This window comes from Python bivittatus, unplaced genomic scaffold, assembly GCF_059951505.1.
Source record: "Python bivittatus isolate LINGU-HERP-01145 unplaced genomic scaffold, Pbiv_v1 ctg000330_np1212, whole genome shotgun sequence".
NCBI lineage: Eukaryota > Metazoa > Chordata > Lepidosauria > Squamata > Pythonidae > Python > Python bivittatus.
Window position 1 is genome coordinate 4,280,677 of NW_028277058.1, and position 26,685 is coordinate 4,307,361.

The 26,685-nt window shown below is 37.4% G+C and overlaps 2 protein-coding genes across 7 annotated transcripts in view; one reads left to right on the top strand and one right to left on the bottom strand.

Moving 5' to 3' along the window:
- BRD1 (bromodomain containing 1) overlaps window positions 1-5,479 on the bottom strand; it is a 57,583-nt gene extending 52,104 nt beyond the window's left edge. Inside the window, exon 1 of one of the 3 annotated variants that reach the window (XM_088141646.1) lies at window positions 5,042-5,457. The gene's annotated coding sequence lies outside the window, so the exon portion shown is untranslated. Of the gene's footprint in view, window positions 1-5,041 lie in introns of all 3 variants that reach the window. The other 2 variants (XM_088141647.1, XM_088141648.1) reach the window with 2 other exon arrangements.
- Window positions 5,480-12,084: 6,605 nt separating this feature from the next.
- On the top strand, window positions 12,085-26,356 carry ZBED4 (zinc finger BED-type containing 4). Of its 4 annotated transcripts, none has more exons than XM_088141650.1 (4): window positions 12,085-12,361; window positions 14,408-14,461; window positions 19,224-19,321; window positions 21,221-26,356. In XM_088141650.1, the coding sequence occupies exon 4, from the start codon at window positions 21,490-21,492 to the stop codon at window positions 24,994-24,996; it is 3,507 nt and encodes a 1,168-aa protein (XP_087997776.1). In that variant the 5' UTR covers window positions 12,085-12,361; window positions 14,408-14,461; window positions 19,224-19,321; window positions 21,221-21,489; the 3' UTR covers window positions 24,997-26,356. The 4 variants fall into 4 exon arrangements, with proteins under 4 accessions (XP_087997776.1, XP_087997777.1, XP_087997775.1 ...); XM_088141651.1 differs by lacking the exon at window positions 14,408-14,461 and adding an exon at window positions 17,617-17,655; XM_088141649.1 differs by lacking the exon at window positions 14,408-14,461.
- Window positions 26,357-26,685: the final 329 nt, after the last annotated feature.

Genomic DNA, 26,685 nt, shown 5'->3' on the forward strand with positions numbered 1-26,685 from the left:
GTTCCCACGTTCTGTGGGGACTATGCTTTCCTTTTCTGTCAAATTCCCAAATGCAAAAATGTGTATTGTGTAACGTACAAATATTAGATAGGATATACTATTAAACTTTTAGATGGTAAATGCAACATTTATGTTGCTTTGTTTGCTGATGTCTACAGATGTGTATTTTTGTTAGTATGTTGTTTGTGGGTTACACTGAAAAGAAGCCATTGCTGTACTTACTTCTTTATTTGACTCAGTCCTATGATTGTGCGGGCTTGCCAGAGAGCAAGAAACAAGCATTAACTGTTATTTTCATTGTTCACTATGGAGAAATTTATTTTTAAAATTTCATCCAGTTGACCAATAACTGGATGGTCTGAATAACATGAATTCAGAATGAACTATTAATTCACTTCTTTGATGCTAGGACTAAAAAAAAAGGGGGGGGGACAAGGCACTTGTATCTAGCTCCTATTATTTTTTTACAGCAGAACACTACAAATATTTCAGATACAGAATACAATACATTCAATTTTGAATGTTCTGGGCTTAAAACATGTTTTCGCCATTTTCTGTACACTCTTAATTGAGGAGCAATGTACATAAGCCCCAGTACTGTAGTATGAGAACTTGGGGACAGCTGTTGAAGTATAAAATCCTTGTAACCAACATACCCCAAAGAAATAAGTATGGCCTCATTCCCCCATATTGTATTACTTGATTAAATTATTGGTAGACAATTGATATTTGGATGGTTGATATAATAGTAAAGGAATCCTGCTGAAAAAAATCAAATGTTTAATGCAGATTTCAATAAGTGAATAAATGGTGTAAGGTTGAGGAGATTCAACAGACTATTATTCCTATACTGAACTGCTGAGATAATTAAGCTGTAAATTTATCTAAAACAACTAAACTTGTCAATCACTATACTTTCTTTAAAAAATCTTGCTTCTTTTTACAAACATTATAAACCAAACATTTATTGTTTTATTTAAAAATATTATCTCCAGTAAATAATTTTGCAAATCCAGAATTATATAAATATCCAAGGCATGAAATCCTTTATAAATTTGTCAGATTCCACTGGTAATTCAGTCATTCTAGCTTTTATAACTGGAACAAAATACAACTATATCTTCCTCAGAAACAATAGAGAAAGAAAAATCTGGAATGATAATTGACCAAAATTTAACTTCCAATAATGATGCAGATCCCTTACTTTTTCTTTGTATGTTCTCAGATCATATTATGTTGTTGCGCTACTGAAGTCAGCATTTAATGTTCAGTCTCACCTGCTTATATGCGAGTTAGGAGCTCTTCAAGCAAACCAAGATCAAATTGTCCATGGAAGACTTTCAATCCCAAAAGTAAAACAGGAGGAAATCATCTTTGCTGACATCCATTTTGTACACACACACACACACACAGAGGGTTTGTCATAAAAGATCTGGAGACCTTTCATGAAGAGTGGGAACTAAAAATGATAACAAAAATGGGCCAAGATCACACATTGCTTCATTGTTACTAGCAGGAATTAATGGGGATATTTTCCAGAAAAGAAAAAGAAAACTCTAAATCCAGTGAGTCAATCAGAGCTCATCTTCTATCATTTCTTCTGGAAAGTTTAAGTAAAGCAATTGATTCCATTTTAGCAAAGGTGCAGGGCAGAACTGATGATCCCTGTGTACCACAAATATATTCTGTATTTATTTGGAAAAGTTAACTCCAATAGCTGAAGTAGGTTAGTCTAAAAGTACACACTTAAAACATGGAGAAAAATAATCCATTTTTGGATTATTATAGTCAAGTACCCAGATAAAGATTACAGGTAGTCCTCACTTAACAACAGGGATTGGAAAATTGGTCATTAAGTGGAGCCATCGTTAAGCAAGTCACCACATGACCAGACCCAATATTACAACCATTTTTACAAAGGTTGCAAAGCAAATCACTGTGTTTGTTAAACAAATCACATGATCGTTAAGTGAATCCAGCTTCCTCAATAGACTTTTCTTGTCGGAAACCAGAAAAGTCCCAAATCACAATCACATGACCACAGTACGTTGCAACTAGTTGTAAATGTGAGCCGGGTTCCCAAGCTCCTGACTTGCAATCACGTGACCAAAGGGGTGGTGCAACAGTTTGCGATGGTTGTAAGTGCAAGTACAAGTTGTAAACCACTTTTCCCGAGGCCATTGTAACTTCTGACTGTCATTAAACAAATGGTTGTTAAGCAAGGACTACCTGTACTCATTAAGACATATATGATAGAGTTCTGCTATTCCCAGTAATTCCCCCTCAACCTTTAGCATATGGATACAGAGTACTCAAGAACACTGAAGACACCAGGACATTAGTGCAGATTTCCCTTACCAACAATAAGCCAAATAACATAAGTAAATAGAGTTAAATAAGTTAGTGAAGAATAGGGAACAAAGCTCAGTAATAACTTATTCCTACCTATGAAGATTCTGTACCCATTCAGGAAAGAACCATGCAAAAATATAAACTGTTAGGAGCAAAATATATTTAATCTTCTTGAGCAATAAAGTCTCTGTTCCAAATGAATCACCAACATACAGTTTAAACCTTTATTCAAACACTTTGTTAATATAAGTCTAAGAGCTGTTATTTAGTCAATCCTTTCACTGGAGGTTTTCAGATAGAGGCTGGATGGAGGCTGGATAGTCATCTATCGAGGATGGTGTAGTGAATCCTGCAGTGTACAGGGGTTTGGACACTTATCTTGTAGGTCCCTTCTAAATCTCTCTAAGCCTTATACTTCTTCCTATAAGAATATGTATCAGGACCCATGTGCAAACTGTGTCTTAAGTCATAGTACCAGTTTTTCTGAATTACTGATTAATCTGGGCTTATAATTTCCCTGATTAGGAGCTCAGTTTGTTTCCACTTTTTGAACTCATTATAAAGCTTTATTTTAAAAAAATACAATTCTAGAGCATAATTAGAAATAATCACATAACTTGTTTTTGAAATTGATTTCTTTTAGAAAGCATTCCTGTCATGCAAAATATGTGACAGAAACAAATGCAACAGGCAACAGCTGCTTCCTTCTTAGTCATTCAATAAAATGACTACTGGGTAGCAACCCCCAACTTTTCCTTAATTCATTGTGGGGTTTTTATATTAAAAAAAACAACAGGGTAGTGGAATAATAAGATGCAAAGACTAGAAAATGTAAGTAACACTGAATAAACTTCTGCTCTGGGAAGAATTTTATTCAGGTAATGCATAATAGTAATTACTGTACAAATCTTTATACCAGAATTGCTAGACTGCAATTTAAAAATGTCTTTTTAAACAGCATATATTTTAAGAAAACTTAACTTTGGAAAAGATAGTGGTAAGGATCATTACGAAAACATTTCTGTATTTAAACATGAATATTAAAGCAGTGGCAAGAAATGTAAGGATGTGCAGAGTTTCATAGAATTAACAATACTGTTAGGCTTAAAGTTTATTCCACTGACTATATAACATATTTTCATATAAACAATGTATCTACAAAACTTGCAACAAAATATAAATCTTTACAAAACTCCCAATTTGTTAGGATTAGACTTAAAAGTTCCGAGTGTTTTTTAAAATAGCATCTGATAGCCAAGTTTAGTTTCTATACGAAAAACTGAAATGTTTCCTTGAAATAAGAAAATATTTATAACAATTTTGCAAGTATCTATTACCAACAGAATTTAGAACATAACACTATGCTTGTAAAGTAGTAGATTGGACGTTTCACTCTCAGATAAATGTACAGCACAGTACATCCATAAATTTCTGTTCACTTTCTTAACAACCTTATAAGGTAGGCTATTATTATCATTTTACAGCCAGTAAGCCAGATATCCCAGCTCTAAGTACGCATTAAAAACAACCTGAAGTATAAGTTAATACAACATAAACTATCTACATCATCTTCAGAGAATGCTTAAATCACAGACACAACAGCTATCATAATTATTTCAGACCATGAACGGATGATATGATAATAGAATAGACTTGTTCAACCCAAATAATCAAGCTTCAGCAATAATAGGCAAAACTTCTTGCAGTTGAAGTTATTAAAGATTCTAGAAAACACTCACAAGCAAACTTTACTATTTGCTGAACTTATATCACCTATACAATGAAAAGCATATCAAGAACATTCTCTTTTTCAGCTCACTTAAAAGGATATATTCAGAGGAATAATAATAATCTATTAAACTTGTATGCCTTCCAACTCTCAACGACTCTGGGCAGAATAGAACCTAATCTATAAATGCTAATTTTAAGAACTCCAGCAGCCTAATCCTCTGCATGGTTACCCTCAAATATATACCCATTTAGTCGTTAGAACCCACTGCAGCAAAGCAACCAAGTCAATGGAAGGGCAAACTGCGTCTCACCCAAAAAGCGAAAGTGGTTTTCACAGAAATTAATCCTTCCCCCTGACGTCACCAAACCTAACCCTTCCCAGAACATATCCAGGAAGACAACTTATATGAAAGCCTGAAATGAGAGCAACTACCCCACTCTCCGCCGCCTCCCAGCCACTGGATTCCCCGCACAGGAGAAGAACATTAAGCTACAATGCCTTCCTATCTTTGAATGGTTCGTTCCGCACGAGAGCCATCCCCACCCCCAAACATTGGTTTCTCCCCGCCCTGTCCGCGCCCATCGTGACATAAACACACTCGCTGAATGGCTCTGGAGCACGCCTCTTTTCCCCTCCCACACCCCGCCTCCGCGCCAATGGTTCCTGCCGAGACCCACTGCGCTCCCCTCCCCCACCTTCCCCCGCACTCCCCGAATGGTTCCTTCCACGCCAGGCCCAGCAACTCTTTCTCCAGCCTCCTCCACCGCGAGCGGCCCCCCCGCGCGCCCTTTCCTTCCTTCGCTGTTTTCCCCACCCCTGCCGGGACAATACTCGGGCCGCAAACATGGCGCCCGCCCAATGCCATCCTGCCTCCGCGCTCTCGCCCCAGTGGAGCTGCCTCAGAGGCTGTGCCAGGGCCGGCCAGCCTTTCCCCCACACGAGATCTTCAGCGCTCACCTGAGGGAGCCGCAAGGACGCGGCTGACAGGCCCTCCTTTTACTCGAGACACCGGGTTGGGTCTGGACTAATGGCGGCGGAGACGCTCGCTCCGGCTGCTAGCGCCCGGCGGAACGGAGACCAAGGAGGAAGCGGCGGAGGCGGCGGCGAAGGAGGAGCCCGCGCCGTTGCGGCCGCCCGCGGGCTCCCGGTTGTGGCGGCGGAGGGGGTGGCGGTTGCTGGATCCGGCTGCAGCGACGCATTCGGGGCGGGAGGCGGAGCGCGTCGCCAAGGGCCGCAGTCCGGCTGCGGGTTGGGTGCGGAGGCGCCCGTGGCCGAGAATCTTCCCCTCCTCCTCCCCCCCTCGGCACAAACAATGCGGCGGCTTCACCACAGCGCTCGCGCCGGCGGGGGAGGGGAGGGAGGGAGGGAGCGCGCAGGGGGGGAGGAGGAGCAGGACGTGAGGGCGCCAGGCACCTCCCAGCCCCGCGGACGACGCCGACGCGAACGGCAAGCCGAGACGCCGCGCGTTTTGTGGGCGGAGCCAACGGGTCCTTCCTCCCCCCGACGAGATTCGTCACCCCTCCATCAGCCAATCGTTGTGGAGAAGTGTTAATTTCCCCCTCCCCCAAGCTTCTGTTGGCGGACTTAAGCTGCCGGTCAAGATTGGGAAGCGCGAGTTCGCGCGGGCTGGGCCGGGGCAGGCCGCTTTTCGCCGGCTGGCCATTAAAACTCGCCGGGTGAAAAGCAAACGGCGGTTAGAGGTCAGCGATGACGGAGATGACTGCCACACCTATGAATCCTCTCAGTTAAAAGATGATGTTTCGGGGGTAATCGGTTTACGGGAAGAGACTCGGACTGCTGAGTAATACGCGAGGAAGGACTCTTGCGCTCCTCTTCCCAGGAGCCAGTCCCTTTGCTTCTGGGCGTGGTGGAGTCTTACTGCAGGACTTCGGGGTTTTACGAGCATAAAATTCCTGTGTTTTAACTCTAGACAAGAGCCAGATGTAAGTCCCTGCTAGTACTGGATGGCTGCCAGTCACTTTCTTCAACTAGCCTACACCGCAGGGTTGTGGGGGTGTAGAGAGTAAGGGAGATAACCTTAACAGAAACATGCAAGACCATTTACCTAAGCAAAGAGGGCTGAATTTTTAAATCTGGGAAGTACGATTAACAATCGGAAACTGCTCAGGCAAACACCTCTCTCACCCACATAAGAAGGAGGGCAAGTACAGCACAGACTTGCAAGAAGCTGTTACTGTACCCTAACTCAAAGTGTTTTTTTAGTCTCCCTGTGGAGTTGATTTCCTGGTCTGGTCTACTTAGTGGAGTTGACAGTATCTTTTGTGGTAGAAATAATGTGAATGTTTAAAAGTATATATTTTAAGATCTGCTATTAGCCTACCCCACAAATGCCACATTACACTCAGACAAGAGAGGCAGGATGATGCAGTTCACCTTACAAATTCAGTTGGTTTTATTTCCAAGTAAATCAATGTAAGATTTCAGCTAGAACATAGATAAGACACATGGGGGCTTTGAAACAGTCTTTCAGCTACAGCTAAACTTGGTCTCCTTTCTAGATATTTATTTCAACAAGGATACTTATGTCAACAAAGATTTAATCAGAATGCATTTTTAAAAAGCCATTGAATGGGTAGTATGAAATTTAAACAAAACTCAGATTCATGGTTCTACTCTGAAACTTAAAAAAAAAAAACCCTTAGTAAACAGTAATCTAATTATTTTTAGAGTTTTTTTATTCAATTTATAATCTGCGTCAATCGTCCCAAGTGATTGTAGGCAACTTACAACTTATTAAAACAAATAGAAAACACTAATAAGCAAGATATTAGAGAAGGAAACACAAAGAATTAGGGAATAAAATCCCAGTATCAGTATGGAGTCACAAAGCACCCTGTCCCAGGACCTGTTGAGTCATGTTTTAAGGGCTTTCCCAAATGAAAGCAGTGCAAAGGATAAAAGGTAATTAAATCTGTACTATACTTGAATACAAATAATAAAAATAAAGGCATCCACTGAGCTCAAGAAACTTGTGGATCAACTGGAAGTACAAGATTTGACAGTATTTAAGTACAATTTTTTTCAGCCACATATTTTAATAGTTTCCTGTGATATAAGTAAATTAATTATAACGAAATGACAGTTATATGAATTAGTTTTTTTTAAAGACCATATCTTCCCATGACATAATTAATTTGCTTTGAGGCTATTGGAGGAAGTGTCTACAGCAAGTGGCAGGCTCAGAAGGAAGAATCTGCACCTGTCATATTCAGTGAGTAGTTCCTTATTTTGAATCTATAAACAATGGCACATAAATAGTATGTATTCTGAACTGAAGAAAGATATCCTGTTTAACTTTGTATCATGCAGATATACTGTCAGCTTCTGCTTAAGGGTATCATGCAGACATACCATATGACCAAGGGTCAAACTTTTCCATGCACCTCTATGCACATAACATGAAGAGATATATAAAAGTAAGCCAGGTGCGAAATTATTAGATACAGTTATAAATATTTAAATGACTGCTATCAGCATTTTCATTTTTTTACAAAATCCTTACTGCCAAATATATTTGACCAAATGCATATTTTTAAAGCATTTGAAGTCATTTTAATATATGGTACTAATCAAAATACAGTGGTACCTCGGTTCACGAACGCTTCTGTTCACGAACAATTCGGTTCACGAACAGCTCCATTCGCAAAATTTTGCCTCTGTTCGCGAACGCCGGATCGGGTTACGAACAGAATCCACGGCCATTTTCCCTCCCGTTACACGTGGTCGCAGCTTCCTGTAGGGAGGGGGACTCTCCCTCCAAGCAATATCCGCCTCCTAACCCGCCTTCCTGTCCTCCATGCCAGAAGTCGCGTTGAGCAAGGTTAGCTTTCTCTCTCTTCGTGCTGTACTTTGTCATATTTTTGTGGTTTAAAAAAAAAAAAAAACATGGTTCAGAACGGATTAACCGTAATTACATTGAACCTTATGGGGAAATTTGATTCGGTTCACGACCAATTCGGTTCGCAACCAGAGTCACGGAATGAATTAAGTTCGTGAACCGAGGTACCACTGTACGGCAGTAATTTTAGTTATATAATAAGATGCTCTTTTCAGCTAGTCAAAAAGAAAGTGTGTTAAATAAATGATTCAAATCTATTTCAGTTTTTAGTAAAATTGATCAAAAATTCCACTGTATCACTTAAGCCAACTTCCTTCACCCCAAAAACTAAAAAATATCACATGCAAAAAGCTTTTATTAGCAATTTGAAGCTGAAAAGCACACTTGAGTAGTATAAGTGAATGTTATATTTATGTTACACTAAAGTTTTTTGTTTGGGATCTTAATTTTTTTTAAGAAAGCCCCTTATTGTAATTACAGTTTAAGACAGAAAAACCATTAAACTAAATGGCCAAACTAAACTTTTCCTGCTCTATTTCCCCCACACTCTTTAGTTCTTCAGATGTCTTCAATCTCTGCCTACCCAGTACAAATGTTTAAAGAGGAAGAATTCATTTTTCTCACATACGTCATTCTGGCAGCAGGAACAAACCATTGGATACAGCAAAGACCTGCACAAAAAGTATAACATTTATGAGGACCAGTTAAAATGTAATGACATAATAAACATATTTTAACAACTCTTTGACCTGGATTATGATCACAATACACATTTATAGCCATCCTGAAGCTTTTGCCAAATTTTCTTACTCTGCTCAATTCTTCAGATAATAGATCAACATACATAGCTATCTGCAGGTGCAAATTTATTATTGAGAACAAAAAAAGAAAAAAACCCTGAGTATCAGCCTCCATAAATTGACACTTGTGAAAAACTGAATATTCATTACAGAGGGATAATATATTAAAAATTAAAGAAATATGCACTTTTACTGAAAGTAAAAATGCCTAATTAGAGCTCTATAGAAATTGCATAAATAAAATGACCCTTTTACTTAATGCTAAAGTTTACATTTCATAACAAATCAGGTTTTCATCTATTAGCAATGTATTGTATTTAAATTACAATATTTGTAATTTGTACTACTTTGTATTTAAATACTTCATATTTGAGTGTATATTTTTGAAGGCTCCATCAATTTTAGTTATTTGAAATACATTTCTAAATGTTCTTTGAAAAATTTTCCTGATGCCCAAAACTGCTGCTTAGGTATCACAAAAGGTAATAACATATAATGAAATAAATTTCACCAAACAAAATCTAGTGTTCCTCATGAATATTCCAAATACAGGCAAAATTCATTCATTCCACTTTGCAGATTTTGTAATTGCTTCCAGCATGCCTCCCTCCCCCCCCCCTTGGAATTGCAGAATTGAGTGCTAATTTTCAGTTCTCACTATTTTATCTTTTAAATACTGCTTTTGGGTTTAAAGTGTTTGTGGATGCAATGCTACAAAGCAAAGATCACTGAAGACCAAAGTAGTACCATCCTTTCTACCTTGCAGACTTACATTTACATTTTTAACAGTTCAATAGTTATCCTTCCCACCATCAACAGAAAGGGTTAGTATAAAACAAGACCTCTGTACAACAAATCAGGATGCAGCTTAAATACAAGCACAGGTCTTAATAAAATTAAATGTAGTCATTTATTTTTATTTATTTTTAGATGACAAGCTTTAACCAAGTAGACCAAATTGCCATAAAAGGGTTAAAATAAAATGAATATATAAATCTATAAGTCATCCAGTTTTCCCTGGCAAATTTATCATGATTTGCACAAAACTAATTAAGGATACTTTTGGCAATTACACTTGATTTTCAGAGACTAATTAAATGTCTACATGTTCCTGGTATTTTAAAATATGTGACAGGCAAAATTACATGATACAAACAATTCCATAGAGATCTTTCTCACAAAAATAAAGAAGAAATATTGATGTTTTATCTTGATATAAGCCCAAAGGCATACAACTGGTCAAACAAGCTTTTGCATACTTTTTTTAATGTATCATAATGGTGATATTAGGCATACTCTTAATACAGAATCCTTCAAATGCTGAAGAGACAAATGTCTGGGAGTGAACCAAGCAGTAATCTGATAATTACATGGTTCAATCCGATATGCTGGAATTCTGTGTATTTAGTCAACATACATGTCTCTTCATGAAAGATACATAGGTGTGGAATTAAAAAAAGCTAAACATAGATTTTTCTTATATCACATCTCTGCACCCAAAGCAATGGTCATGAGGTAAAACTCTAAACACATTCAGACTAACACCAAAGAACAATTATGTGTAGAAAGATAAATTTAATAAATAAATATTAACTCAGAGGTATTTTCTCAGTTAAGGATGCATAAGATTGTTACTATACATATAGTACAGATGTCATACAACATATATTTATGTTATGTAACACATGTACTATATGTATAGTAACATGTCATCTTGAGTGTTTTTAGTCTTTTTATGTATATGGTCTTTTTATATAATTCAATTTTTTAACTAAATTAATGTGCTATTTATATTTTTAACTGTTTGTGAGGTTTTATTTTAACTGTGAGCTGCCCAGGGTCACCCTCTGGGGGAGATGGGTGGCATATAAATTTAATAAATAAAAATAAATATATTTAAGAAAAACTAATGAATTATTTGTATTAATACTGTAACTATAAGCTACTCAAAGTCTCTGGAAATGGAAAAGCATAACAGGGATAATAAATATATCCCTACCTCATGTTACAAAATGAACACTGGTAAAAAGAAAAGTTTGTTAAATGTTCTGGTCAGAAGAAATTTAATAACTAGAAAGAAGCAGGATATGAGGCCTTTTGTGTTATAATACATAAAAGACAGAAAATGTGCATTTGCTGTTTTCCTCAAATACTGGCCTCTCCATTTTTCACCAAATCCAGTTTACATTAATTTTAAGACATATCCTTATATAGTTCATGGATTTGGTTTATGCACAAACCAAAGTAACTGAAAAGGAAATTAAGACTTTTTGGCCCCACAGAATCTGACATTTGTATGAACAAGGAGCTTTGCGCATTGAGATTTTGGGTTGAAGCGTATGTATGAAATGAGATAGCTCTTTTTTAAACAAGTAGCTAGTAACAATTGAAAAACTTAGTGTTCTTGCCTTTTCTGTCAACCATTCAGAGAACATTTTTGACAAGTGTAACTTGCCATGTGTATGCTGAAACTCCAATTTTTCTATTGCAATTAAAGCTTAAACCTTATGGACAGTTTGAGAGCAAGTTCCCATAAGCCATAGTTATTTACTAACCCTAATCTTAGTGTTTTAAATGCTGTTGTGTATTTAACGTCCACTTAATGTGCAAAATGGGATGAACTTTATCACTTACTAAAAAAGTACAAAACGTGAGGCATACCTTGTATTGATTCCACAATGAATGGGACTAAGAGTCAGGCTGTTTTTTTCTTTCTTTTTGTTTTTTGCACCGAGAGCTTGGTGATACTAAGGGGCAAAATTGGTGTTTTAAATGTTTCATATAGCCTCTCATCCCTGAAATTTCCTCAACACCCGTTCCAAGAAAACAGGATATGGCACCTAGCCAATGAAAATGAGATGCCCGAGTGCTGAAATCTAGGCAGTAAGCTATTCTCCAAAGCACAGGAAGAGCGAGCAGTTGAGAAGCGCGCACGTTCTCCAGAAATACTGTTCGCTCCTTATCAGAGATGATTTCTGCACCCACTCCCTTCTGAAGAGGAAACCGTAGCGCCCGACCCGCATCCGTTTCTGCGCGGGATCTATCCCTTGCACCTTCGATCGACTCCCTGCCTTTCGGCGGCGCAGAACCGGCGCCCACAAAGTTCTCGTTACAAAAGCAAGGAAACAATACCCCCACCCCATCCCACTCCCTAGTCCTCCGAAACAAGTTCTTGTCCCCGCTCGCTCCCGCTTTCCCAGCGGCAACCATTTTGTCGCCCTGCTCCTCACTTTCGCCTGCCCCTCCAACCCACGACGACAGCACGCGACGTCCCCATGACGCGCGCCACTGCGCCGATGGAAGATCGCGTGCGCGTGACGCCTTCACCTGGCCAACGGAGATCGCGTTGCCTCTTGCCGCCTGGGCTTGCCGCTCCGATTTGCGTGCCATGCCCTGGCCCCGCCTTCCCTTGCTGCTGCTGCTGCTGCTGCCGCTGCTGCCCCGAGCACGGCACATGCGCAGTAGGAGCCGGGGCGGCCGAGCCGGGGGAGTCGGAGTTCAGTGTCGCGGTAGCGGGAGACAAAGCAAGTGAGAAAATGAATGGGACGGGGCCGCTCGAACCTTCCTGTTAACCTCTTCGGCGCCGGCGGGGCAGAGCGGGAGGCGCTGGAAGGAAAGGTGAGGAGAGCAAAGAGCCGCCCGTGAGGGGAGACCGTGTACGCGCGGTGCCTGTCGCCTGCTCCCCCCCCCCGGACTCCTTTCCGCCACCGCCGTGGCAGGGACGCTCCCCGCCCGTTGAAATCCTTCCGCTGGGGACGGAGCTCTTTCGTCACCCCACCCCCGTGGCCGGACCCGGGAGGGTCGCCGTGGAATCGGAGTCGGCCGGGCGCAGGAACCAACTCCGTCCGTGGCCCTGGTGCGCTCGCTCGCGTGCGCCGGCCTTATTGTCTGAGAGGAGACCCTGAGGGCAGGAGCGGAGCCGCGAGGGGGATTCCCGTGGGCCCCTTCCAGGAGGTGAGCCGGGCGGCGCGGCCACGGGCCTCCCTGCCTTCTCTTACCTAACTGCCCCTTGCCTTCGGGGAAGCCCCTTTGGGAAGGCCCGGAGCCGCACTTTCCTTAATGGTGCAGAACTAGGCGCCCGGCTTTGTCTGGGCTTCATTTTGTCTTCCCCACACACATGCACCCCGGCCCGCGCTCACAAACCGTCCGTTTCGAGCAGGGCCGCCCCTTCTCTCCAAACGGTATCCCCCTTTGCCTGCCTCCCTTCAACCGAGGCTTCATCCCTTTTTGTCGTCCCTTGGCTCCCTCGTTCTCTCTTTGACATACTTGGTGGGCCTGGATAGTTATCCCTGGCCATATGGCTGCTGGGGAAACGAAGGAGAGGGTGCTGGGTGGAATGACACCACACCTTTCTTCCGATCAGCCTTCTCCCTTTGTCAACAACTCAGGGGGACCCTTGGCGTGGCAAGGGGGGTCTTTTAAAAGCAGCACAGCCCCTCTTTCCTGGACCAAAGATGAAGTGGAGCTCTGTGGCCCTGACTGATAATTCTGTTAAGAGTCCAGGGTGTGGGGGAGAAGGACTTTCAGGCCTTGTTTCTGTTGATTAGATGAAAAAAATGTCATGGTTGCCTCTTTCCAGCCAACGTTTACATAGCAATATGTGTTTCTGCAGTCCTCAGTTGTCTCTTACTTTTCAGGTGGAAGGAAGTGCTCATGTAGGAAACTAATGTATGAAGTCACTCTGATGCAGAGGGATCAGAGTATTAGTAGCCAGTCTGATTCTATAAATAAAAAGTAAATTCCCAAATTCAGTCCAGGGCATTTCCAATTTGAAGTATCTCACATATGAAGTCTGTGAAAAATCTTTGATGATTGAGAGCCTGGAGGGTAGGTGTTAGAGTGATCATTGGTTTAACTGGGGAAATGTAGATAGATCATTGAAAGGTCCAACCTGCAGGGCCCAGTGCTTTGGTGCAGCCCCCAGAATACCCCTAGAAGATGCCATTGAGCTGTATGACAGAAAAGACAAACAATTTTTTTAAATGGTTAGTAATTTTAACTGTACTTCATGTAACATAATGTTAGTTAAATTTAATTGAATTAAATGTAATGCTTGTCCTATCTCCACACGTTTTTGGGGATGTACCTGCAGCATGGTTCTTCAAGGTAAAGTATACAAAAACAGTTTAAACCTTGCCAGAGCCCAAATAGACATACTGTATAAATTTCCCAGTGGTAGCTCCGATATCCTTGTGCTTTGGTTCAGATATATGCAGCCTTTTCTTGTCAACATTTGCAGCCTATATAACCAGAATAAATTGTATGAAGTTGTGCACTTCTTAGGAAATATTTGATTGCAGCATTATATTTTTACTTTTCTTTCTTTTCATATTGCTGCTGTTTGGTTTAAACTTGCTGCACCATAAACTGAACACATTAGTTGAGTAAATTTTATTGATTTTGCTTGTATATGCAATTATTTATTACTTCTACACATGCTTTCTGCTGAAATCTTTTAAAAAGGTGATCCTGAAAACAAAGCATAAGTAAAATTGTAAGCTTTCTAAGTAAGCCTTTGTTAATCTTGGAATTCTTTTAGATCCACCCTAGTAATAGAAGTAGAGCTATGTTTATTTTGATGCCAATTTGGTAGATGCTAAGCTTTTAATAACCCTGGGTTTAAAACTTTCATGTTCCCTGATCAAGCCTTAATTTGGCTTGCAGGTTTGATGCAAACATGGAGTATCCTTTAAAATAAATTAATCCACTCGAAGTTTGGTGAGTACTAGAAAAAGTCTTTCACTACCATGCATAAATTAATGTACAGGAGGGAAACATTTTTTTTTTTTGGTGCCATACTATTCTTTCACTACCATTGCTTTTATGTGGGGGAAGTGTACAAAGGCATTTAAAATCTTGTTTAACTTCATGTTTATAAATAACATTTGAATTCACATGTTACCCATTTCTGTGTTACGTTTATCTCACATTTAACAGTTGCTTAGAATTAGGGTATAGGATATAGCTTGAGGTCTTTAATACTATTTAGTAAAGTGTGTGATGGCTCTTAAAAAAAAGAATAGTATTAATGATTTGGGTCTTTTGATCATTCTTTTTTAAAATAGTTTTTATTAAAAGATTTTACATATATAATACATACATTCAAAGAAAAGGGTATAGAAAATGTGAAAGAAAAAAGAAAGGAAAAGAAAAGGCAAAGAAAAAAGGAGATAGAAAAAAGAAAAAGAAAATAAAAGTACAGAAAACATGAAAAGAAATATAAAGAAATGGCTTTTGATCTTCCTCTTGGCAGTTATACATACAGTTCTAATCAAACTTCTCTAAGATTACATCATAATTCCCTTCTTTCTATAACCTATTATTTCTAATCATCAAAACCATAAGTCACAAAATCATTTTCTTTTTTACCCAAAAAGTCCATAAGGGATTTCCAGTCATTGATAAATGTCAATAATGACCTTTCTCTAATCAAAGAAGTCAGTTTGGCCATCTCAGCAAGTTCTGTCAATTTTACCAACCATTCTCCATGGTGGGTAGTACAGAATCTTTCCATCTTGTGCATATAATAATCTTGCCACAATAATCATATATTGAAATAATCTTCCATGACTCTTTTCTAACTGTGTATGTCTTTTGAATCATTCTAATAGCGTAAATGTGAATAGGACTGTAGGATTTTAAAAAACTGGTTGAGATGTATCTGCCAGTAGAAAATAGTTTATTTGTGAAGCATATTCATTCCTGTGGCTCCAATATAAGTATCCTAAATAAACATTTAAACAGACATTTCTATCTTTTTTTTAAGGTTTAAAATGTAGAATGAATGAAATGTTGTGAGAATTTTTCTTGTGTTGAAATCTAAAGATTGCTACTTCAGAAGGACAGAAAAACATCTAGACAAGAGAAGACAGTGGGAGAGAAAAACTTGTTACTGAACTTGCACAAACAAGGGATATACAAAATTACATACTCCATGATCTCAGTCTTAATAAAAGTAGGTAATTGCTACTAATGTTTAGATCTTGGACATATTTTCCTGGACATAGGCAGCATAACCAATAAAACTTCCACATAAACATGCATATCCACACTTGATTGCAACCTGAATTCTAGTAAAATAGATTTGTCACAAATACTTCAAATCTTTTGTCATGTTTGCTCAGAAAAAAGTACTGTCTTGTTCAGTAGAGCTTATTTATAGGCAACTTAACCTAGGATTGTAGCCAGGTATCCATAATTTTAATTGAATTACGATTTATGTTAGAAATTAACAACAACAAAAACAACAAAAAACTTTTTGTGTTTTCTTCCTAGATTTTTTATTCAGTATTACTGGCATGAATTAAATATCCCTCCTGATAGAAGGCATGCTTTGAAAATGTTGAAAATATCAGGCCTTTCACCATCCTGACTGAATGACAACATACATTAAGTGTTAAGGCATAGCTATTCTAGTTAGTTAACAGTAGTAAAATTGGTAGCAGTTAATCATGATTAACACACACTCAGTTTATGAACAAAAAAAGGATCAGCTGTGAAAATCTGAGGGACTCTTTACAAGGAACCAGTAATGTGCAAATACAATCCCAAGATGATTGTATATATATTGTAGAATGTGAACTACTTTTATATTAAAAGTCCAGGAAATGTTATATGTATGTTTAGCAAAGACCACACTCTTTCTCTTACTACTTAATTTATAGTAAGTACTAATTTTTTAACCGCATTGTTACATTATATACCATTTTGGTCACTCCATTTCCTTATTTTTCACCATTTTCATGTTCCATTTGTTTCTAGACCTTCAGTTAGAAGAAGTATCACCTGCATTCTTATAGGACAAGTGTAAAGTCATAGCTGCACAATAAATATAGGGAAACTTTGCTTAAATTGTCTGATTTTAAAAGGGGGGAAAGTTATTGAGAAGGTGAATATCTGTTAGTTCGGAAGATACACATTTTTCATACATATTTTTCAAACCAACTTCACAAACAACTAATACAAGTGCTCTAAGAAAATAATTTCCCAGTTACATATCTATTTTCATCCAGGGTCAACGCAGCTACTATAAAGGAATTAATTTGTAGATGAACTTTTATCCCTTGTATATTGTTACAAAAATAGATGATAGCTAAAATATTCAGCATATTAAATTTTATTTATATTAAACAAGCTGATGCATGCATTTACTTCTTAATTATTTTAGCTTACTACAAAATGGTGGAGAAAGCCGTGTGTACAACTATTAGCTCTAAGTCATACCTTAACATGATTCTGATAAAAATAAGCTGTCACCCAGCTCTGAGCTCAGAGGGTTTTTTCTATTCTAATGGAGGAGTGGCCAGAAGATCTGAAGCTTTTATTTAAAATTCCACAGGTCAGCCTGTCAAAACTCAACTTTTGCCAGTCTTAAACATTTGAATTACCTTAAGCTCTTACCAGAAAGGTGGGATATAAATCTAACAAGTTATATAAATAAATAAAACATTAAAAGTTGGTTTGGTTCAAAAGAAATACTTAAGACTGGTAACAGTTTGTCAGATTTGGAGAATGTAACAAGCCACCATTAATTTTTTTTTAAAAAAAAAGGAAACTCTGAAATTCTCTAAATGTATGCCCTAAGGTCCTAGGGTATGGAGGCTAAGTTCATTCCTTTTATGATAAACCATGGTTTATTTGAAGGTAGCTACTGTGGATTTTAACACGGCTGTGGAAATCTTTCAGTTGTGGTTTCTGGGCATACATGTCGTTCGAGGAACAAAATCTAGAGTGAAGTAGTTGCCTACATCTAGTATTTTTGTCCTATGAAAAATGTGACTGTGTAGGAAGTGGTAGATATCTTGTTTTCAGTTGTTAAAAATGAGTGTTTAGTAGCTTTATGTTATATTTTTTTCCCTGCTCCCTCATCCCAGATCTGTAATGAAGACTAGAATAAATAATTGACAATATAAGTAAGTACTCTGCCAATAATGTTTTCATCTATTACATATCTTTTTCATTTGGAATTACTACTACTGTTAGTATTTGTTTGTTTGTTTGTTTCATCATATTTATTTGGCTACCCATCTGTCAGACAAGTGACTCTGGGTGGCATACAGCAAAGCTAAAAATAATATATACAAACAAATATTAATATTGTTATTAAAAGCTTAAACTTATAAAAGGCACAAAACTAAAAAAGTAAAAAATATCTTGGGTGAAGAGGAGGTGTTAATTACACTGGAGGCATCTCAATATTTCACTAGTCCCCTGGAGTCCCCAGGTCTGATGACACAACCAGGTGTTGGGGGACTTCCGGATAGTTAAAAGGAACGAGGCCAGCCTCACTTTGGGGGGAAGAATGTTCCATAAAGCGGAGGCCACGGCAGAAAAGACCCATCGCCTAGGACCTGCCAAGTGAAGCTCCCTGACCAAAGGCACCCGCAGCATGCCCTCTCTGCTAGAGAGGCAATCCCTCAAATAACCTGATCCCATGCAGACTATAAAGCCATAACATCATTATACACCTATGCAAAAGAGAAAATTAGCAAAGTCAGAAGCAAATCTTTGTACATGAACCAAACAGTTATAATCAAGAATAAAAATATGCTGCAATAAATGCTTTGTCTGGTATTATAGCACAGGATATTTTGGAGCAAGGTATTCCATAAATGAAATGCAACTATATGCAATTGGATTCACAGCAGAAAAGATAATATATCTTTGTTATAAAAATATTAAAAAACAAATCTGGCATTTTGTATTGGGTTCAGAAATAGAATGGATGATGTAATTCCCAGTATAATTTGATCAAAACATCAAGACTCAGATAATACATATGTACAGGGAAACTGATTAAAACTATCCTTTTAAATTTGCTCTAAATCAGAATATACTCTTGAATAAATAACTCTGGTAATAGTGCTGTTCTTGACATTAATAGCTTAATATGATGCTTAGAGAATTTTAACTGTTCCAGTATCATAAAAAATCAATACTTGTAAGTCCAACTTTATTAGGAATTTCTTAAATGTTCTACCATTATTGCTGGAGTTACTTTCTTGACTCAAATGTAATTATTCAGTTTTAAAATACAAATTGCTGCTAATTATCTCAGTGATGTCTAGGCCATCTTTAGTACTGGAACAAATCATGACTTCTTGTGATGAGAATACAATATTTTATTGTGTGTTTCCTTTCCTTCTACACAGAATGCATGAATGAAGGAGATCTTTTAATTGTGGCATTTTACAAAGCACAATTTCTGTGTTGTCCAAATATGAGTGATTGTAGCCTGTATAGTTTTTTAACAATCAAGATTATCAAATTACATTTTGATATTTTCATAGTTAAATAACCATAGTGTCCAGAACTTGAAAGAAAGGAGAGTCCTAAAGGAAGATGGTTACCATTACATCTGAATTGGTCTAAATCATTATTGCCTGGAGAGAGACGCCTCCATCAAAAGTTTCCTACAAAGAGTAGTATTAAAGAAACATGAAAAATATGGTAACATAAATGCTATTTGTCTTTTGTACAGGATTGAAGAGAATGCTGGCCTCTTCCTTCAGTAAAGTGTGAAAGTTACTTTGTTTCCTAATTCATGTGGGGCCTAATTAGAAGGATGAAACCTACAAGGTGGGTGAAATAATATGACAAGCATTGTTAAATTAAATAATGTAAAACATTTTCAAGTCATAATGACGTTGAAAGGTAAATTCCTTTGTTCCAATTTATTTCAGTTAGCTGTATTTTGCAGTTTTGTTTGTTTTTTAACTTCTTACTTGTGAGAAAAGTATATCTTTTTTGCACTTTTTGACTTCCATGCATGTTGAGTTCCACCAAAGTCAGCATTTTGAGAACTAAAGATAATATATAGACTATTTGAGCAGTAAAATATAGGAAGCCATGGATTTTGGTATGAAGTTCAGAATAATTTTATGCTGGTGAGCAGACAAGGAAATATTCTAGAGCTAGTAGGGTTGGAAGTGGTAATAGACCATGAAATTGTGCACAGGTGTGGGATGATGATGATATCCCACCTTTCTGCCTATAACTAATGTATTTCGAACATCAAAAAATAATGGAATCCACCGTTGGCTTCCTAGTGTCCATGTCTCAGGTTAATGCAAATGCAGTGTCCATGTCTCTTGTTAATGCAAATGCAGTGAATATACATTAAACCAGATAACCAATCAAGTACCATATCCATTTATACATTTGTTCAGTTAATACATTCACACTATCCAAGTTTGCTATCCAGATTGGGCAGGGGGGATTACTGATGACAACAGCTGGATTGATGAAGGTGGGAACAGAAGTATAACTTTTCTGCTTGCTTCATATCAGGTTAACTGAGAAGCACTAAGTTCCTGTACTTTAGACCTGTGTTGTGGTCTAAAGACAAATTTACACAAAAGTTTGGGTCTGGCCAGTGAGAAAACATCATGTATTCTGGTTTGGGTTCTGCTGAAGGGGATTGGGAAGAGGAAAATAAATAAAATTTCAGTCAAACAAATACAACAATAATTCTGCCTCTTTCCTTCCAACAAAAGCCAACAGTTAATCATAGTTTGGGCCAGTGATAAACTACTACTACTACTACTACTACTACTACTACTACTTATTATTATTATTATTATTATTATTATTATTATTATTATTATTATATTTGTTTAGTTGAAAATTCAAATAGAAGTTGTGCTTTATATAGCTAATAATATTTATTTATATCTGTCATCTATTTAATGGTTGTTTGTACAGATAGATACATAGTTAGATGTATATGGTCCTTTTAATGGAAAACCCTTCTGAATGCAGGTTCCAAATCATCCTATAAGCATATGCCTTAATAATATTTACAGGATCAAACATTAAGGAAAAAAAAAGAATATTTTTGATAGATATAGAAATCTTAATAAACATTTAAGTAGCAGTAAGTAAAACTGCCTCAGTTTAATGGTCATGAAGCATATATTGAAAAAAATTCTTAAGAAAATAAATATATCTTAAAAGTTAATCTAATAAGACTGTATTTGCTATCGCTCATGCTCATAAGTTATGGGTTAAAATGTTGCTATTTATAATTCTTCCTCCAGCATTTAATCTGTGGTTGGTTTAAGTATAAATTGTTAACTGTGATACTAGCAAATGTGGCTGGATTCCAGAAACAAACACAAAACAGATTGTGTATGTCTACAGTGCCTTTGGATTTATGTTTCTCAATGTCCATAAAATGTGTTGAAATACTTTAGAAAGTATGGATACTTTGAGATACATTTTTGTTACAGGGGTAACAAAACTCAGTGCTCATGATTAGAAAACCTAAACTAGTTCTTTGAATCCTGACCATGAGTAACAATGGATGGAAATAACTATTGAGTGCAGGTGTGTGTTTTTTTTTAATTATACTTTGTCTCAAAATATGTTGCTATTTATTTTCCCTTAACTTAAAAGTAAAGAAAGAAGTATTATTTATTAAGGGAATAAATTAAACTTACTTGAACTCTACACTTACTTGCTTTCTTTTATTTCCAGATGATATGATCAGACAGTAGAACTGAATGTATATTCAGCTGCCTCTTCTTGGCTTCCCACCCCACAACATAAAGGATTTAGTACCAGCACCCATAAAGAATGATATATAATCTGGAAATCTAAAGATCCTGGCAGTCAAACAACGGGGCCTAAAGTACAACCTTTCGTTTTACTTTTAGCTTTTTACATGATTTAAAATACATGTTTTAATCTGAGTTCCAAATCTTCATTAAGATATGAAGACACAACAGAAATAACTGAGCTCAATCATGGATACAAATATAACAGAATCTCCACAAATCAGTGATAATTTGATGATGGATAAAATCAACAATTTGAAAGTGGAACCAGAAGAGGATAGTAACTGTGTTTTAGAAACAATAGATATAAAAACTGAAAAAGAAGATCTAAGGCAGATAGATAGCAGTGATGAACAGGATGACAGAGAAAAGAATTTCATCCGTAACAATTCAGATAAATTCATCTCTGCAGAAAATGAGGATGATTATGGTTCTCTTTTTTCTCAGTATAGTAGTACTCTTTATGATGTAGCAATGGAAGCTGTAACACAGAGTCTTCTTTCAAGCAGAAACATAAGCTCTCGAAAAAAGTCCCCTGCTTGGAACCACTTCTTTATATCTCCTAGAGACAGTACCAAAGCAATATGTATGTACTGTATGAAAGAATTTAGCAGGGGTAAGAATGAGAAAGACTTAAGCACAAGTTGTCTAATGAGGCATGTGAGGAGAGCTCATCCAACTGTACTCATTCAGGAAAATGGAAATATACCAGCTATATCTTCCTTTTCTTCATCTCCTACATTATTATTGCCACCTCAGCCTGCAGATGCTGGAGATTTAACTAATGTGCTAACTCCTATAAAATTAGTTAAGAAAACTTGTTCTAAGATCCCATCCCCAGATCAAATTATGGAGGAATCTGTTCCTGTAGTTTCTATTGAAGAAATACCTTCAGATTTGTCACATACTGAAAAGAACAATAAAGAAGAAGCTGGTATTGGATTATCACTACACTTACCCAACAATCAGTGTGAAGAAATGGTGGACAATATAGCAGAGAAAACTCTTCAAGTTCCTAAGACGACATCTGGCTCAAGGAGACGATCTGCTGTATGGAAACATTTTTATTTGTCTCCTCTAGATAACTCGAAAGCTGTCTGCATTCACTGTATGAATGAATTCAGCAGAGGAAAGAATGGAAAAGATCTTGGAACCAGCTGCTTAATACGGCACATGTGGAGAGCTCATCGTTCTATTGTTCTACAGGAGAATGGAGGAGGTTCAAGCATACCCCCTCTATACTCTGCTCCTCCAACTTTATTGCCACCTTTATTAGCCTCAGATGGAGATCCAAGTTCTGTATCATCTCCTGGAAAATTAGCTAAAGAACCAACATCTGTTTGCTCTTCTCCAGACAGAATAGCTGAAGAAAATAATTCAAATCTTCCTTTGGGCGATACTCTCATGGAGGATTCCTCATTGTTTTCATCATCAGAAGATATAGGGGAAGCTTCATTAGTTTCTTCCCCTGAAAAAAGCCCATTGTTATTGGAACATGGCTCTGTTTTTCATCAGAATAAGCGGATAATGCGAAAGCTGAAATCTGAAGTATGGAATCATTTTTCTTTGTCTCCAGAGGATAATTTAAAAGTTGTATGTAGACACTGCAGTTGTTTGATAAACCATGGGAAAAAAGGTGATTTAGGCACAAGCTATTTGACAAGACACTTATACAGGCGGCATCCTGAAGTTATAGGAATCCAAAAGAGCTTTATAGATGCCAGTTTAGCAAATTCTCCTTATGCTACCTTGGCTTCTGCAGAACGTTCATCTTCAAAACTGACTGACTTACCCACAATGGTTACTAATGATACTCAAGTCATATTTCCTGTTAGTAGCAAAAAGACCTCAAAGCTGTGGAATCATTTTTCAATTTGTTCTGCAGATTCAACTAAAGTAATATGTATGCACTGTGGACGTACAATAAGTCGAGGGAAAAAGCCAACCAATTTAGGTACCAGTTGCCTTTTAAGACATTTACAACGGTTTCATAATCATGTCCTAAAACCAGATGCCTCAGAGCCAGTATTGTCCTCTTCTACAAATAATCATGTACCTCTGAGCACAGATCTTTTGGGATCTTCATCTTTTGATGAAACCAGTGACAAATTTTCTGACACGCATCCTGTTGCCAAAAAAATTACGAGTCTTGTAGCTGAAATGATTGCACTTGATCTTCAGCCATACTCTTTTGTAGATAATATTGGTTTTAATCGATTGCTTGAATACTTGCAACCTCAGTATTCATTGCCTTCACCATCTTATTTTTCTCATACTGCAATTCCTGATATGTATGATAGTGTGAAAGAAATAATTGTTTCACATCTTAAAGAAGCTGAAAGTTGTGTAGTCCACTTTACCTCTGGAATATGGATGAGCAATCAAACTCGGGAATATCTAACTCTCACTGCTCATTGGGTAACATTTGGGTCTCGGGTTCGACCACAGTGTGAAGATTACCATTGTTCAGCTTTGTTAAATGTTTCACAGATTGATTGTGACTATAATGGTATCAGCATTCAGAAGCAACTAGAATATTGGTGGGAAGCCTGGATAACATCAGTTGGGCTACAGATTGGGATTACAGTTACAGATAATCAGACTATAGGAAAAACTTTAAATGAAGGGGAACATTCAAGTGTGCAATGCTTTTGTCACACAGTGAATCTCATAGTGAATGAAGCTATTAAAAGCCAGAGGATGGTTCAGAACCTGCTTAGTATTGCCAGAAAGATATGTGAACGTGTTCATCGCTCAGCAAAAGCAAAAGAAAAACTGGCAGAGCTGCAGAAAGAATATCATTTGCCACAGCATCAGCTAATCCAAGATGTTCCATCAAAATGGAATACATCATTTCATATGCTTGAAAGGCTAATTGAACAGAAAAGAGCTATTGATGAAATGTCTATAGAGTGTAGCTTCAGGGAATTAATAAGCTGTGATCAGTGGGAAGTGATGCAGTCTGTTTGTCATGCACTCAAACCATTTGAAGTTGCAAGTAGAGAGATGAGTACGCATATGTCCACTTTAAGCCAAGTAATTCCAATGATTCATATTCTCAACCGGAAAATTGAACTACTGTTTGAGGAAACAATGGGCATAGATACTATGCTAAAGTCTTTAAAAGAAGCTATGGTGAGTAGGTTGTCCTCCATACTCCATGATCCAAGATATATTTTTGCTACACTTCTAGACCCTCGTTATAAGACCTCCTTATTCACAGAAGAAGAAGCAGAACAGTATAAACAGGACTTAGTCAGGGAGCTAGAAATACTAAATGCTACCTCAGATGATAATAAACCTGTTTCCAATGGTTGTGGTATAGGTTCATCATCTAAAAACTCTTATGGGGACAATAGTCTTTGGTCACTGATGGAAGACATGAAAAAAGCAAAACTTCCAAAAGAAAAGACTAAGTTGCCAGAGGAAATGGTGCTTTTATACTTGGAGGAAGAAGTGCTTGAGCATAACTGTGATCCCCTCACTTACTGGAATTTTAAGAAATCATCTTGGCCAGTTTTGTCAAAGTTGGCTGTTCGATTCCTAGGTTGTCCTCCAAGCATCGTTCCATCAGAGAGATTGTTCAGTACATCCAATGAAAACATCAGCTTTAGTCAATCAAGGCTAGCAATGGAACACTTTGAAAAACTTATATTTTTGAAAGTAAATCTTCCTTTGATATACTTCCAGTATTGAAATTAATGAACAGGCTGCCAGTCTAAACTTCTTGTTGTTCACTGGATAATTACTATATTTGTAACTTAAATTGCTCCATTAGGGGCCATGTATGACATCTAATCAATGCCTGTTATTTCATACTTAGTTATATTTTTCAGTTCTCTCTGTGTCTACATGTGCCTTATCAATAGTCCTTCAGGCCAGATATAGTGTATATACATTTTCTTAAACAAATCCTATTAGAATTAGCCTTGTCTTTGTCCCAATTATTAAACAAAATTATGTAGCTTTTGATTGAACATTGTAAATGAGATTTTAAAACATTTTGAATAGAATGGCAAAAAGGATGTAAACAGTTCTATTATGTAGTTCTTTATTCAATTATGTAAAAACAGAAACCAGGTACTGTATATTAGCTGAACATTGCTTTAATTGCAGAAAAAAACTGTATATAAAGGTGGAAATGAAGCCATCTTCCTATTTAGCAGGTTTTAACTGCAGGCCTAATGTACTTATGTTCAAGTATGTATGTACTAAAGATGGCAGTTGAATTAGTATTTGACTAAACTTAGAGTTATTAAGAAACATCAGTTATACAGTAATCTATAAATTTGCCATTCATGGTTCCTATTCAGGTTTTTTTTTACACTGTAACTGAATTAGAGCTTGAGTATTTATAAGGTTTTTGGGTGTTTATTTTCAAAAATTTCCAATTAATGTTTGTTATTTAATGCAGTGCATTGAAAGATAAAATATAAGAACAGGCATCATGCCAAGTCTTTTACAATTGAATGAATCAAAACATTAATTACTTCTTGGTGGGAAAAGGTAGTTAAGGTTTCCCATGTAACTGAAAATTATGTATGGCATTCTTCCATTATCCCTGTTACAAGAAGCTGATTTTCAGTGAATATCCTTTCTAAGACTGTGCAAATACTACGGAAAAGGTGCTTCAGAACGCGCAGGACTTGCATTGGACTGTCCTTGCATGCACAGGCACTTCACATGCACCTGAAGAATTTGCACAGCCCATAGATCGGTGCCCTGCATAGAATATTATATAGTAGAACTGACCATAATCGACAGTGTCCATCAACCAAGTAAGATATTGTAGAATTTTATTAATCTTCAGATAGAAGGTAAGAATAGCCAGCATTTACATTATGCTGTCCACATTTTAAAAGAAGTTAAAAGATATCTCTCTCCATCCTCTCCCCTTCCTCCCCCCTCCCCCCCCCAGTCCATTGATAAAATTCTTTGGGGAAATAAATTAACTACAGCCTTTAGGAAAGATGTAGTTTTGTTAAAATACTGTACTGTACCTCTGCCTAATTTTTGCATTTATTATGTTTTAGTGTATTTATAAATGATGGATTCAGTTTCTGAAATTAAACATCTTATTTGCAATTTTTAGAGAATGAGTCAATGTCAGCCATTTTTTCCCCCTTAGAATGCAGTGGACACTTGTGATTTTGGAAAGTTATTTAGGTGTGTAGGAGCATAACCTGGATATAACAACTTTTGGAATAAGAATTAGAAGGCAAATCATTTCTGCAATCTTTCATTCAACATTTCCTTGTAGTATTTCTGTCTCCCATATAATGAGATATATGAGGTAATGGATACATTATGGCCCAAATATATCTGAAATATCTTCAGTAATACAATATTGAGGAGCTAATTTTTTAAAAATATATATTTTGACTA